This window comes from Elgaria multicarinata, chromosome 6 (genome assembly GCF_023053635.1).
Source record: "Elgaria multicarinata webbii isolate HBS135686 ecotype San Diego chromosome 6, rElgMul1.1.pri, whole genome shotgun sequence".
Lineage (NCBI taxonomy): Eukaryota > Metazoa > Chordata > Lepidosauria > Squamata > Anguidae > Elgaria > Elgaria multicarinata.
The window spans coordinates 94,177,032-94,191,995 of NC_086176.1; the positions used below are offsets into that span (position 1 = coordinate 94,177,032).

Sequence of the window (14,964 nt, forward strand, 5' to 3'; positions counted from 1 at the left end):
GCAAATTAGCACATTTATTTATTTATTGCATTTACATCCTGCCTTTCTTCCTCCAAGGAACCCAAGGCAGCATACATAATTCTCCTCCTCCTCCTCTCCATTTTATCCTCACAACAACAACCCTATAAGGTAGATGGACTGAGAGCCTGTGACTGGCCCAAAGTCACTCAGTGAGCTTTCATGGCCAGATCTCCTGACTCTCAGTCCAACACTCTAGCCATTACACCACACTAGTAGAATGGAGTTCTACAAAATATCCGATCCCGTCAATGAGCAGATGATGGCGCAAAAGATGCCTGACAATCCACAAATCATGGAATCAATTTAGCAAAATGCCTACATCCCTACATTGGCATGATTCAGCTTGGCTCTTCTTTTGTCGTCATCTAGACCAACCCCCTGCTGATGCAGGGAATCTGGTGCTACGGGATACAGGATCATTCTGTAACGAAGGACGATCCTCCACCCTCTGAAGCAGCCTGTTCCAGTTTCAAACAGCTCATGACATCAGAAGTTTTCTCCTCATGTTTAGTTGAAATCCCCTCTCTTGTAAATTGTTTAGGTCCTGCCTCGAAATGCACAGATTTTGTTAAATCTGTACTGCCTGTGTTTTGTGGATTGTCAGGCAATGGCACGTTTCGTTCCATCATCCACTAACTGGCAGAATCAGATTTATTTTGGGGATGAGAATTTCACTCCACTTGCACCAGTGCATATTAGTGCAAGTGTACAATTGCACATTCCCACCCAAAAGTAAAACGAAAAACAAAAACAGTCCACAAATCCGCATGACTCGGAAAAAACTGGTCCACTATGGAATCTGCAGGTCGGATCCATAGAAACCCAAACTCATTTGAATCCATTGCCAATTTCTCAAACATCCTTATTTCTACCCCATGGAATAACAGAGAACAAATTTGCTCCACCATCTATTTGGCAATCCTTAGGGTTACCCCCCCTCCTATGTTTCAATCCTAAAATGATGACAAGAGAAATGTAAAGAAAAAGAATGGCCCTGGTCTGAATTTCTGCCAATCCATTTACTCACTTACCTGGCAAGTTTAGTTTTACACATGGCAATCCATTCCCTTGTCCCACAGGGCATTTATAGACATCACCTGTTCTGTTCTGGGGCTGACCAGCTAAGGGTGAACCAATAAGAACCCTGAAAAGAAAAAGAAAGTACTTTAAATAGTTTAACCCAGGGTTCTTTTAGTTAAAAAGGGGAAACATGTTCCTTTAATTAAATTAGGATGACCATATGAAAAGGAGGACAGGGCTCCTGTATCTTTAGCAGTGGTACAGAAAAGGAAATTTCAGCAGGTGTCATTTGAATGTATGCAGCACCTCAAGAAATTCCCTCTTCATCACAAAAGTGAAAGCTGTAGGAGCCCTGTGTGCCTAGATAGAAAAGAGGGCAGGGCTCCTGCAGCTTTCACTGTTGTGATGAAGAGGGAATTTCACCAGGTGCTGCATGTATACAAATGACACTTGCTGAAATTCCCTTTTCTATGCAACTCTTAAAGACACAGGAGCTCTGTCCTCCTTTCCATATGGTCACCCTAATTAAATATAATCAGCTATGTAGAGCAACTGATAATGTAGGATGAAGACAGCAGTGGAATAAGACATATTTGTTACAGGAGAAGGGGACCGGTGATGCTGCTTATGTTGTTTTTTGGGTTGGATGGGATGAGGCAAGCCATAAAATTAATCTCACCATTTCCCTTCTTCATTTTCAAACTGTTGAACAGTGTATCCAAACATATCTTCCACAGGCCCACTGAAGGTCATTGTATCTTTCACATCAACATTGAAGGACAGAGCAAGATGCAGCATAACTGTGAAAAATAATAATAACATGTATATAGAAAAACATGTATCACCATGTTAAAGACAATGAGAGGCACTTTATCAACAGTGATGAATGTGGATAGGGTGCAATTGTATGCATGGAGAGAGAGAGAGAGAGAGAGAGAGAGAGACCCTACAACTCCCACTATGCTAGGCTGCCCATATGGAAAGGAGGACAGAGCTCCTGTATCTTTAAGAGTTGCATAGAAAAGGGAATTTCAGCAAGTGTCATTTGTATACATGCAACACCTGGTGAAATGCCCTCTTCATCACAACAGTGAAAGCTGCAGGAGCCCTGCCCTCTTTTCTATCTAGGCACACAGGGCTCCTGTAGCTTTAACTTTTGTGATGAAGAGGGAATTTCACCAGGTGCTGCATGCCTATGACACCTGCTGAAATTCCCTTTTCTGTACCACTGCTAAAGATACAGGAGCCCTGTCCTGCTTTTCAGATGGCCACCCTAGATGATGTTGTTTTTAACCATAGTGTTAGCTCCATTAAGTATAAATAATAGAAAAGAGCATCCTGTGGTACTTTTTGTTCCAAGAGTATTTGTCTCTCAGGAGTATTTTGCCATGCTAAATCCAGACCCAATTCAGTCAAGAATGTAGAAATCGAAAAGAAGACTAGGAGCCAAGCTATTGATTCCTTGTTCATCATGAACACAGCCAGAGTCAGGGCGTGTGCCAGATTCCAATGGCCCACTGGCATAGTGCTGACATTGGCCCCCATACCCACCTGATGCAAAGGCCACCAACCCAAGTCACTCTGCTGCTGCCAAGGGACCCCCACGCTTGGTCCCACACCTGCTGACAAAGCCACATGCCCAAGTCCCCTGGCCACCCTCCACCCCTGAAGGGGCTTGCCCAAGCTCCCCATCTCCCCACTAGCTGAAGTCCTCAGCTGCCTCTGAAGCCAGAGCTGCCTGCCAGCCCACCCACCCAAGCCCACAATCCACCTGCCTGCCTTAAGCCAAAGTCCAATCAGGCGTTGAATATTCAAATGGCCACAGAACACCCTGGAGAAAACATGGGTTAATTAAACCATGATTTGTTGATATTAGTTGCGAACCTCATCACCATTATTGCAAACATTTTTTCTGAATCAATGCTAGGGAGCTGGAGTTCTAATCTGTCATTTTCTTTCTCTATAATAAAACCATCAGTATTTTGAGCTAATTTCCCCACTTTAGTCTGGTACAGTGCATAATCTACCATGTGTGTACAGCACATCTTTGCACACATGTGTGGAGATGCAGGTTTGCATGCACATGTGAATGGAGACATGGGAAGCAGCTCCAGTAATGATATCATAAAGAATTATTACGTAGCACCCAATGTATCTGGTACTGCTTGCTGTACAAAGAGTAGAATAAATGTGGTCAACAATAATGATCAACAGGAATGGTCATTGCAGAAGACAGTTCTGTGAGAGGAGCCATATGACAGTGAGTCTTCAGTTGCTGTTATAACTATTAAGGTGAAATGTGTATGGGGCTTATAAGAGTCAGAATTTTAGTCAACTGAAAGAGACAAAGGGTTGGATCCAACCCTCATGTGAATGCAGTGGAAGCCAGTGGCTCCAATGCCCGTGGGGTGGTGAAACTTCTCCAAGTTTTGGTGGGAACCAGTCAGGATTCTAAAGGAGTTATCTAAGGTTCTTCGCTATAGAGAACCATTGAAGTCTATCAATTTCTAGTAGCCTTTATTTATTTATTTATTTATTGTATTTATTACATTTTTATACCGCCCAATAGCCAAAGCTCTCTGGGCGGTTCACAAAAATTAAAACCATGAAGAGCATAAAAACAACCAACAATTTAAAAACACGAATACAAAATACAATATAAAAAGCACAACCAGGACTAAAACCACACAGCAAAGATTGATATGGGTTAAAATATGGAATTTAAACAGCAAGGTTTAAATTTAAGTTAAATTAAGTGTTAAAATACTGAGAAAATAAAAAGGTCTCCAGCTGGCGACAAAAGGAGTACACTGTAGGCGCCAAGCAAACCTCTCTGATGGCAATAGAGAGCCAATGAACCACAGTTGCTGGGGAACAAGAGTGGAAGAGAGCTATTGCCCACGTGCTCTGCCTGTGGAATCTTCTGCTTGGCCACTGTGGGAACATAAGAAGAGTCCTGCTGGATCAGTCCCAAGCCCTTTCTAGTCCAATGTTCTTCTGTTCTCATGTGGCCAATCAGATACCTATGGGAAGCCTACAAGCAGGACATCAGTGTAGTAACACCCTCCCACTCATGTTTCCCAGGACTTGTTATTTAGAGGGATACTACCTCCAACACTGGAGGCAATATGTAGCCAGCATGACTTGTAGCCATTGGTAGCCTTACCCTGCATGAATTTGTTGAACTTCCTTTTAAAGCCAAGATGGTGGCATTTTGTGGTAAGCAAAATTCTGGACTAGACTGACCTGGTCTGGTCCACCAAGGCTCTTTGTACATTCAGTACAAATCTTGACAAATGTAATGTTTTCTACAGCACAGAATATCTCAAATATCATTCTTAGAATATTTTAAGCTTCAAGAGATTATGATACTAGTTACAGGGCTTGTTCCTGCATAAGCCAAAATCAACTGAGTAGGAGATGTGAAAGAATACAAACATGTTCTTTTGGCCCTCCCATTCCTTTTAATGGGTCTTGTCGTGAAGGTGTTTCTCATGGATAAAGTTCCCTGGAAAGAGTGAAGCTCATAAAAGTCGTTGATAATTAAGTGACGCTAGGATTCACAATACATTTTATGAGGCTATAATCAAGCCTTTCAGTGCCTTTTACAGTAGTCCAAGCCGATAGAGCAGAATTATTGCTTGTAAAAGTCTGCCTGCTTCCATTAGTGTGGTTATGATTCTTGGGAAAATAGCAAAAGTTTTGAAAGTTATCAATAGTAAAGGAAAGTTAGGGGAAAGACATTTTCTTGGCTTTGTTCCTATGATGAAAAAAGAAAGAAAGAAACCACACCAGTGTTATTGTGCCTGGCTGCGACAATGGACTGGATGAGGGCTAATAAACTGAAACTCAATCCAGACAAGACTGAGATGCTGCTGGTGGGTGGTTCTTCTGATCGGATGGGGGGGGGGTGTTCAACCGGTTCTGGATGGGGTTGCACTCCCATTGAAAGAGCAGGTTCGTAGCTTGGTGGTTCTCCTAGAACCATCTCTGTCACTTGAGGCTCAGGTGGCTTCGGTGGCACGGAGTGCTTTCTACAAACTCTGGTTGGTGGCCCAGCTACGCCCCTATCTGGACAGGGATAACCTAGCTTCAGTTGTCCATACTCTGGTAACTTCCAAATTAGATTACTGCAATGCCCTCTACATGGGGCAGCCTTTGAAGACGGTCCAGAAGCTGCAGCTTGTGCAAAATGCGGCGGCCAGATTGATACCTGGAACAGGGAGATTTGAGCATATAACACTGATTCTGGCCCGCTTGCATTGGCTGCCTATACGTTTCCGAGACCAATTCAAGGTGCTGGTTTTAACCTATAAAGCCCCACATGGCTTGGGACCCCAATACCTGATGGAACGCCTCTCCCGACATGAACTCTCCCATACACTGCATTCAACGTTTAAGGTCGTCCTCCGAGTGCCTACCCCGAGTGAAGCTCGGAGGATGGCAACAAGGGAGAGGGCCTTCTTGGTTGTGGCCCACTGACTGTGGAATGATCTCCCCGATGAGGCTTGCCTGGCGCCAACATTGTTATCTTTTTGGCGCCAGGTCAAGACTTTTCTCTTCTCCCAGGCATTTTAACAGCATTTAACAATGTTAAGTTTGTTTTTAATGGCCCCCAGAATTGTTGTTTTAAATGGATACTGTTTTTATACGGTTGTCTTTATGTTTCTGATGGTTTTTTTTTTAAAAAAATTGTATACTTTTTAATGTCTACCATTTTTAACTGTTGTAAACCGCCCAGAGAGCTTCGGCTGTGGGGCGGTATATAAATGTAATAAATAAATAAATAAATCCGCTTTGACTCAAAAAACCTCTAAAAGACTGTAAGTGTTGTTCCAAACTGCATCTAAAGACAATGATTGCCATTACAGAAAAGATGGTAGTGAAGTTCGTATCCTAGTACATACTAACAGCAAATTCATTCTCCGAGCGCAGATCCTTATATAGGCAAAGCACCACCACCCAAGTACAAGAGGAAGGCGGTAGCAGGCTCAGGGGAACCCAAAGGTTTGCAGAAGTCCAGAACACTTGATTAAAAAAAATTAAAAGGGTGAAAACTCAGGATGTTTTGGGCGCCCAACTGGCAGACTCCCCCCATTCCCGCCCCCCCAGTTATACTTTATTTTTATTTATTTTATTTATTACATTTATATACTGCCCCATAGCCAAAGCTCTCTGGGCAGTTTACAAAGATTAAAAAGATTAGATTAAAAAGGCTGAACATTAAGTCAATATACAAAATTTAAAAACAAAAACATAAAAACAGCTAACGTTTAAAACAATGTTTTTTAAAACACTCAGCCAGGCGGAAGCTCATTTGCTGGGGTGCAGGCCCACTTTTTACAACAGCTGTCATTTGCGCAACTTCGGAGACACCCAATTTCCAGAGCCACCATTGTTGCACGCAGTGGGAGCTCCAAATGATGGCAGGTGGCCTCACGGCTTCACTGAGAGCTTGCTGTGCAGCAACCTGAGCAATGGTGGGCAGTGCTGTCTGTCTAATAGAGACCATCCATCCCTGGGGTGAACACTGTTGGGAATATTGCACCCTTGTTTGCAAGTTCCTGGAAGGGGCAGTGTTGCAGTGAGTTAGTTCATGAGAATTTTGACCACCGCTAGCCACAGGATCTGCGGTTTCCTCCTCCCCTTCCTACCCCACACCTGACTTCCACCATTGCTGGGAGCACATGTGTTTGCTCTCTCAGTCTTGCCCATGTAATGGAACACAAAATGGACTAAACAAACTTTTTTTGACACTCTATGCTGGACCCGCATTTTATATGCAAGATTATTTGTGAGTAAAAACAATTTTACCTTTGCTTCACTAAAGAATTGTGTGGTCTCCTTTTATTCTAAGATAGGGGACAGTCATTTGAAATCCCATTCAATATTATTTTCTAAAAGGGCAAAAATCACAGACAACAGTAAATCTTAAAAGGTTCCATATATCACATGCTAACGGTGGACATAATATGCCCTAAGATCTTGACTTTTGCTACTAAGAAGAATGTAGTGTTACACGGATGAGATATATGAGAATTCAGTGCTAGCCCCAAATCTGCCCACTGGAGCTCCTGAAGACCTTTGGAAGGCTTTTAATATCCTATAACAGCCTTCCCAAACTTGGCACACTCCAGATATTTTGGGCTTAAAACTTTCATCCACCCCATCCAGCATAGCATATGATCAGAAACGTTGCTGTCTAAAACATCTGGAAGGCACAAAATTGGGAAGGACTGTTCTATATCATTAGCATTTAGGGCTGAAGCATTAAAAAGCCAAAACTGAAATTTATATGGCCATTAACTTCACAGTTGGCTGAACACCAGTATTTTTCAGATAAAACCTTATACAAAGCTTTCCATTTTTCCAGCTAAGAAGCTAAATCTGCCTATTTATTCCTATAGGCCATAAAAGAACTCTTGTTTAACTTTCCTTCTAGTTTCTCTGCCTTACTCTTTAACCTTTGCAGAATAAGAATACTGGCATTCTGGACAATTGCCAAAAGGCAAATAAATAAATAAATAAATAAATAAATAAATAAATAAATAAATAAATAAATAAATAGAATTCTCTTTATTAAAAGTAGACAGCCATCTACTAGATTAGAGCAAAACAGAACTAAATATCTCACAAAGGGCTCAGATTCCATAACCAAGACGTTATTCAGTTCTGTTTTGTTCAAATCCAGCAAAAAGCTTTTTTCATGAGGTTATACCAAGTTATTTGCATTGGTCACAATGTTGTGTCAAACAGACAAATGAACTAAAGCGGAGGAATGTACTAAAACAAGACGTCTCTTTCCAAACAGATAAAATTGCGAGATTTGGGGAAAACATTTAGGCATCACAGAGCTCTAGAAAATAGAGCTTAGTCAACTGCATAAGCAAAGTCAGTCTGACAAAGTGGTTAGAGAGGTGAACTTCGGCTATTGGGCGGTATAAAAATGTAATAAATAAAATAAATAAATAAATAAATAAACTATAATTAAGGAGCTGAGCTATGGATTCAAATCCCTTTTTCTTTTTGCTGTAAAGCTCACTGGGGGGCGGGGGATCTACACTATTGCTTTTAAAGCGCTATAAAGCACTTTGAAAACGTTTTGAAACCTGTATATGCAGTGTGTCCTGGGCCCCAACAGTTGTCAAAACTGTTATAAAGCGCTTTAAAGCAGTAGTGTAGATCCCCCTTGGGTGACCTTGTACTAGTCACTGGCCATTGCTAGACCTAAGGTTTATCCCTGGATTGTCCAGGGGTCAAATCTGTTCATCTAGGTGATACACAGGGGATCCAGTGCTCAGGCTCGGGCGAACCCTGGATGATCCCAGGATAAACCTTATGTCTAGCTGTGGCCACTGTCTTTATCTCATGGAGTTGTTGCAAGGATAAAATGAAGGCATTGGGGGCGGGGTTGGAGGGACCATGATCATTGTCCTGAGTTCCTTGGGGCAAAGGTGGGTTATACATGCAATGGATGCATGGAGGGATGAAATAATCCCCTGAGGATACCTCATGAGAACCTGGCATGTGTATACAGCTCAATTCTTATATTGGTAGCTTTCAAAGAGGTGAAGGCAGAGGTTAGGTTCTCTCTCTCTCTCTCTCTCATTGTAAACACCGATTCTGCAAGCTTTAAAATATTTAAAAATTGTTTAGTGGGCTATTTTGTATCGAACCTCAGACCTTACCATCATCACAAGTAATTGTTAAATGTTGTAAACTGCCCTGGAATCAAATGTGATGAATGACAGCTTGTTTAAAATAAATAAATATATACATTAGTGCTGCGCTGAAAATTTCTCCCCACATTTCCGAACGTTCTCATTCAGTTTGATAGAAAAGAGCTCTCAAAAAGAAATTAAGTGGTGAAGAAAATGTTGGTGAAATTCTCATGGGTTGGGTCCAGGTTGATTCATAGAATAGTAGGGTTGGAAGGGGCCTAAAAGGCCATCGAGTCCAACCCCCTGCTCAGTGCTTGAGCTTACCTTACTTAAGAGGTGGCTGAAGTGTGTGTGTGTGTGTGTGTGTGCACGTGTGTGCATCATACAATCCTCTCTCTGGCAGCCTGTAACCACCTGGGCTTCCCACATGCTAATTAAAGGCCAGGGGGAGACACCATGAGGTAATCCCTCCCAAAGGTATTTTCAGATCAAGACGCACAGGCAGCCTGGAGAGATGTGTAATACAAAGAAAACTCACCCACTGCATCCCAGTTGCCTTGCAGTGATTAGGTAAGCTCAAAAAACATTACTATCCTGCTGAATCCTGCCCCCTATTGTTTTTTCTGCCTCTTTTGCAGGCATGGGGAGAATTTCAGAAAATTTTCTCCTTGGGGAGGGGGAACAGTAGTTCCACATAAGGTGCAGGGAATGCTTTTCAAATTTGCAGATGACACCAAATTGGGTGGGATAGCCTGGAAGACAGAAACAAACTTCAAAGTGATCTTGATAGGCTGGAGTGCTGGGCTGAAAACAACAGAATGAAATTTAATAGGGATAAATGCCAAGTTCTACATTTAGGAAATAGAAACCAAATGCACAGTTACAAGATGGGGGATACTTGGCTCAGCAATACTACAAACGAGAAGGATCTTGGAATTGTTGTAGATCGCAAGCTGAATATGAGCCAACAGTACGATATGGCTGAAAGAAAGGCAAATGCTATTTTGGGCTGCATTAATAGAAGTATAGTTTCCAAATCACGTGAGGTACTTCTTCTTCTCTATTCGGCCCTGGTTAGGCCTCATCTAGAGTATTGCGTCCAGTTCTGGGCTCCACAATTCAAGAAGGATGCAGACAAGCTGGAGCGTGTTCAGAGGAGGGCAACCAGGATGATCAGGGGTCTGGAAACAAAGCCCTATGAAGAGAGACTGAAAGAACTGGGCATGTTTAGCCTGGAGAAGAGAAGATTGAGGGGAGACATGATAGCACTCTTCAAATACTTAAAAGGTTGTCACACAGAGGAGGGCCAGGATCTCTTCTCGATCCTCCCAGAGTGCAGGGCACGGAATAACGAGCTCAAGTTACAGGAAGCCAGATTCCAGCTGGACATCAGGAAAAACTTCCTGACTGTTAGAGCAGTATGACAATGGAATCAGTGGCCTGGTGAGGTTGTGGGCTCTCCCACACTAGAGGCCTTCAAGAGGCAGCTGGACAACCATCTGTCAGGGATGCTTTAGGGTGGATTCCTGCATTGAGCAGGGGGTTGGACTCGATGGCCTTGTAGGCCCCTTCCAACTCTGCTGTTCTATGATTCTATGACTTTCAAAAGTGTAACCAATTGTTTAGCGGTCTTCTTTCTTTCTTTTTAAAAGAACACCACCAGCACTTGGAGGAACCCAACAGTTCAATGCCTATTGGAGACCATGTGACGTCTCCCTCTCCAACTGGCATTCAGGAAGAACTCCTGGAATCCTGCAAGTGCTGTTTTGTTTGTTTTTAAAAAATAGAAATAGAAAGACCCACTCAAAATTTCTTACACTTAAGAAGGTATGAAGAAACCCTATCCACCTCCCCAATGAGAAATTTCCCCCTAATTCTCACCTCTTGCCAGAGTTTCCATTTTTCTCTCACCCACCCCCCAAAATTGAATCATCAAAATTTTCAGCACAGCACTAAAAAACATTACAAAAATAAATTTAAGGCAACCTGAGAATGAGGCAGAACAATGGAAACTGGGTTCATGGGAGAAGAAAACTTTCAGGATACCAGAGGTCGGATTTTGACACAGCACTAGCTCTATCGTTCGCTGGACGCAACACTGCCCCCCTCACATCTGTATTGTGGTGGATGCAAAATGGGGGCCAGCCTTCCGTTAATGATGTTGCCACTTGCAGTGGCAGCGCACAAAAAACCATATGAAAAAAGAAAGAAGCTATACTACACCACCTGCCAATGGTAAGCCCTACCGGTGAGAAACTGTTGAGAATTTCTCCTCCTCCTGGAGAAATTAAGTGAAATCCCAATTTCTCTGCCCACATAGGGAGTGGAGAATTTTGAGGGGCTATTTATGCACAGCTCTAATATAAATATCACCACCCCGTGCAGAAGGAGTTGTGAAAAGAAGTAGCATTGCCCTCAAGGGTCCCTCTCCTCAGCTGCAGACTATCAATACAATCCTATACTTGTGTACTGAGTATCTGTCCTGAGCACAATGGGACCCCTAACCAAGTATAGGATTATTTTAGGCCTCCTTTAATATAATAGCCAACTGCATCTTGCAACAAATACATTCCTACAAAATAAGGATTTAAAATAAAGTTGAATACAGCACAATGGGCACGTCTACACAGGGTGATATCCCGGAGATCATCTCTGTGCGTCCACATGATGCGCAGGGGTCCCAAGAGCAGGGAGGGATGATCCCTCCCTTTCCCTGGGATATCACCCTACCCTTTAATCCTGACTTTTCCCGTGGTCTTGGGATGATCCCGAGACTGCAGGACGTGTGGCCGGCTGTCCCGGTTTCATCCCAGCTGCTCGCAAGTAAACGGGGTATTGTTTGCGAAGGAGCACTCCTGCACTTTTTCGATTAAAAACCAAAACCAAAATGGTAGGTGCGATGTCCTCTTCCTCCCGGGATGTCGCGTGCTGCGTGTAGACACCCTGGGATGATCCTGGAAGCAGGTAAGTCCGGGATCCTCCCTCCCTCTACACCGTATGGTGTAGACATGCCCAATGTCAATTCACTGGAACAGTCCTTCAAATGTTACATTATATGACGGAAGGAAAGGGTTATTCAATTAAAGAGCGACAAAAGGCAGCATTGTAACTTAGCTTTCTGGCAAACTGAATGCTGTTCTTCCCAGGAGATGGTGAAAATCCAAGTAACTGCACTGAATGAGTCAAAGCCAGATCTAGCAATATTGATATTCTTTAACAAACAGCTATTTCTGCAAAATGTTAGCTAAGAAGCTTTGCAGATTATTTTATTCTTTACTGTGCTGAAGGACATCTCAACTATGTTGACAAGTTAACACAGCTAGTGCAATATCCATAGGACCTGAAAATTCTTGTCTTCCCTTTGCTGAAATGTTGATTAAAGTATCATACTACAATATTTATTCACTGACCATTAACTGCTGTAACTTTTCAAAAGTGATTATGCTGTTTTCTTAGAAATGCTCTTTATCAATAAGAAAGCCATGAGAAAAGTGTCATTGTTATATTCAAGAGATCAAACTGACTCTGAAGCAAAACCTGGAACAAACCTTTATGTCTTCCCGAACCGGAAAAAAAATCTTGCTATTGGTTCCACATACAGATTCAACAACAAAACATCTGATCTAGTGAACTCACTGGCCCAATTTACACATAATGCCAAGCCATGGGGCGATTTCTTGAAATCTGGCTTCCCATTGTGCCTGAAGCCATACCTGGCAAACAAACCATGGTTAACCAGCTACAAGCCACAAATAGAAGCCATGGTTTGGCTTACAAAGCCTGGCTTGTTTAAACTATGGGTTGACATGATGTCTGAACCCAGAAAAGTGGCTTATCCCTGGTTCGTTTGTGCTATTGTCCACCCTGACACAGAGGTGCCTGGCAAGAGTAGAGGCAAACAAAACTGTGGGCAAAATGGGTGGGAGAAAGAAACCATAATTAGCAAGAACAAGCTACAGTTGTTTGCTGATCTTCAAGACAATTCATAGCTAAAGCAACAAACCATGGCCAATATATATCATGGCTTAGTTTACTTGTGAACTATTGACACCAGAACAAGCACATAAAAACAGTTTCTGGATGTATATGTTTAGGGTTTTTAAAAAATCTCTACACTGCCTTCAAGGGTTGGATCTGGTAACTTTTCGATAGGGATTGGACTCGAAATCCACTTCCCCTTTGGACTTTGATCAACATACAAGTTACAAAATGAAAAGGATTAACATACAACACATAATACAAGACAGGCAACAAAGAACGTATTAGGTGTCTATCACATGGTTTCTCATTCAACCTATATGCTTGTGTAAAATCAAATAGGAATCTATGAATTAAAAAATGAGGGACAAAACCCGAAGAAAAGACAGAAAGACAGGAGTAGACTGTAACGATCAAACGGGGCCCATTCAAATTAATAGGGATTAACACAAATCTTGATGGGAGAGGTGACTAACCTAAAAGTGTGCAGCGGACCTCTTTGAAAGGTGGGAGGAGGAAAGCATTGCTGGTACTGGAGCACCTCCCCCTTGTTGCAGTGCTCAGCCTCTCTAGGTGGCTGGTGTGCTGGTAATGCATCTGTAGTGGCAAAGTGTGAAAAATGCACGGTGCGAAAGCCTACTAGCTTAGTCCAGGCCCTGAGAATCAGAGAGGTTAAGGCAGTATCCAATAATGGTGTTGTTCCACTAGTGCCAATGCCACTGCATGAATGGAAACCAGGTGCTGAACTATGCGAAACGGGAGAATCCAACTGAAGTTGTGCTCTTGCAACCACTGTTCGATCACTTTCGGGAATGGGCTACGAGCTTTGCTAGCGCGTGCTCCACTAGCACAGTTCGCAAGCGCTTGTGCAGCTGAGAGATCTGGCGCTATTCTGCTAGCGCCAGATCTCAGTCCAGGCAATGGGGAGCAGAGAGTGAGGGGATAAGGCTCATTGGAGAGGGTGTTCCAGTTCTGGACTGTCTCTCCTGCTTCCTGGGGGCTTAAAAATGATTTGAACATCCTAACACAGATCCTCCTTTTGTTTTCCTAGTTTTATTAAATCAATTGAAACATATGTAATCTTGAAGTGATTATCCACTGATAGTTCTGTGATTGTTAATTAATTTCATCCCTTCTCTAATAATCATAATAATAACAATAATTTGATTGTTTCGTCACCTATTACACATCTCTGGTTATACAATTCAAATTAAATAGTAGTATAAATGAGCATTTCTGTTAAGTACTTATAATTTATTGTTTCAGAGTTGCTAACATTTTCTTGCAACATTTCAGACCTATTAGCTTGCTCCCGGTTTCATCCCACCATCATAAATAATTTGCTTTACATTTAAATTTTCTCTTATGAACTGGAACTGAACTGACTGGTAAATGTGCCAAACTGATTACTAAATGTTTATTGGCCTGAACTGGAACAACTTCAGTTGCACCTAAACCAGAACAGAAGCAAAAATTGTAATGTTTTACTCCCCGGTTATATAATCATTGGATTTATATCCCACCATTTCCCTTCTTTCAAAGAATCTAAGGTGACCTTTTCCCTCTCTATTTTACCCTCACAACAACCCCGTGAGGTAGGTTAGCTGAGACTCAGTATCTGGCACAAAGTCATCTAGATAGCTTTATGGCTCTGTAGGCACCAGAAACAAAATCTCATGAGTTCCAGTCCAAAACTCGAGCCACTGCATAATGCGAGTTCACTCATATTTTGATCATTGTGACAGTGTATAAAATTTGGATAGGTCAAAGATAGGTCACAGATGACCTCCCCAGTCCATTAATAGTGTCCATAACACTCTGCTTAAAGTCCTAAGAATTTCAAACATCATTTTTGCTAAGAGGAAATTTTAAATGGCCAGTTGTTACAAATAACAGAGCAACCCTATGGCTCCCAGACACCAACCATAGGATGCTGCAGTTCTCCTCCTCTGTGGCTGCAGACAGAGCTAGAACTACGACCTCCTAAGAGATGTCAGAGAGGGAGAAAAGGGGGGCCTGCAGATGTGTGGAAGGGGAGGGAGGAAGAGAGTCCAGGATCTGCAGGGTCCTAAAGTCAGCTAGAGAAAAGAAAAGGATTGGGAGGCATGTTTGCCTCTAGCCTCTTCCCTTCCTCCCTACCTGGTTCCTTCTGGCAGGGCACAGGATTGGGCTCTGATCCTGGAGCTCTCTGTCTAACAAACAGCAACTCCTTGGGATTGGGGTCTAGAACTCTTCAATAACTAGAGGACAAATCAATATATTTAAGACATCAAACTCCGAGTAA

General features: G+C 42.5%; 1 protein-coding gene across 1 annotated transcript in view; it reads right to left on the minus strand.

Annotated features, from left to right (window-relative positions):
- ITGA1 (integrin subunit alpha 1) overlaps positions 1-14,964 on the minus strand; it is a 125,696-nt gene that overhangs the window by 94,467 nt on the left and 16,265 nt on the right. Inside the window, exons 2-3 of the mRNA XM_063128086.1 lie at positions 1,721-1,841; positions 1,053-1,165 (exon numbers count right to left, since the gene is read on the minus strand). Coding sequence (XP_062984156.1) covers positions 1,053-1,165; positions 1,721-1,841 — 234 coding nt within the window. The remainder of the gene's footprint in view (positions 1-1,052; positions 1,166-1,720; positions 1,842-14,964) is intronic.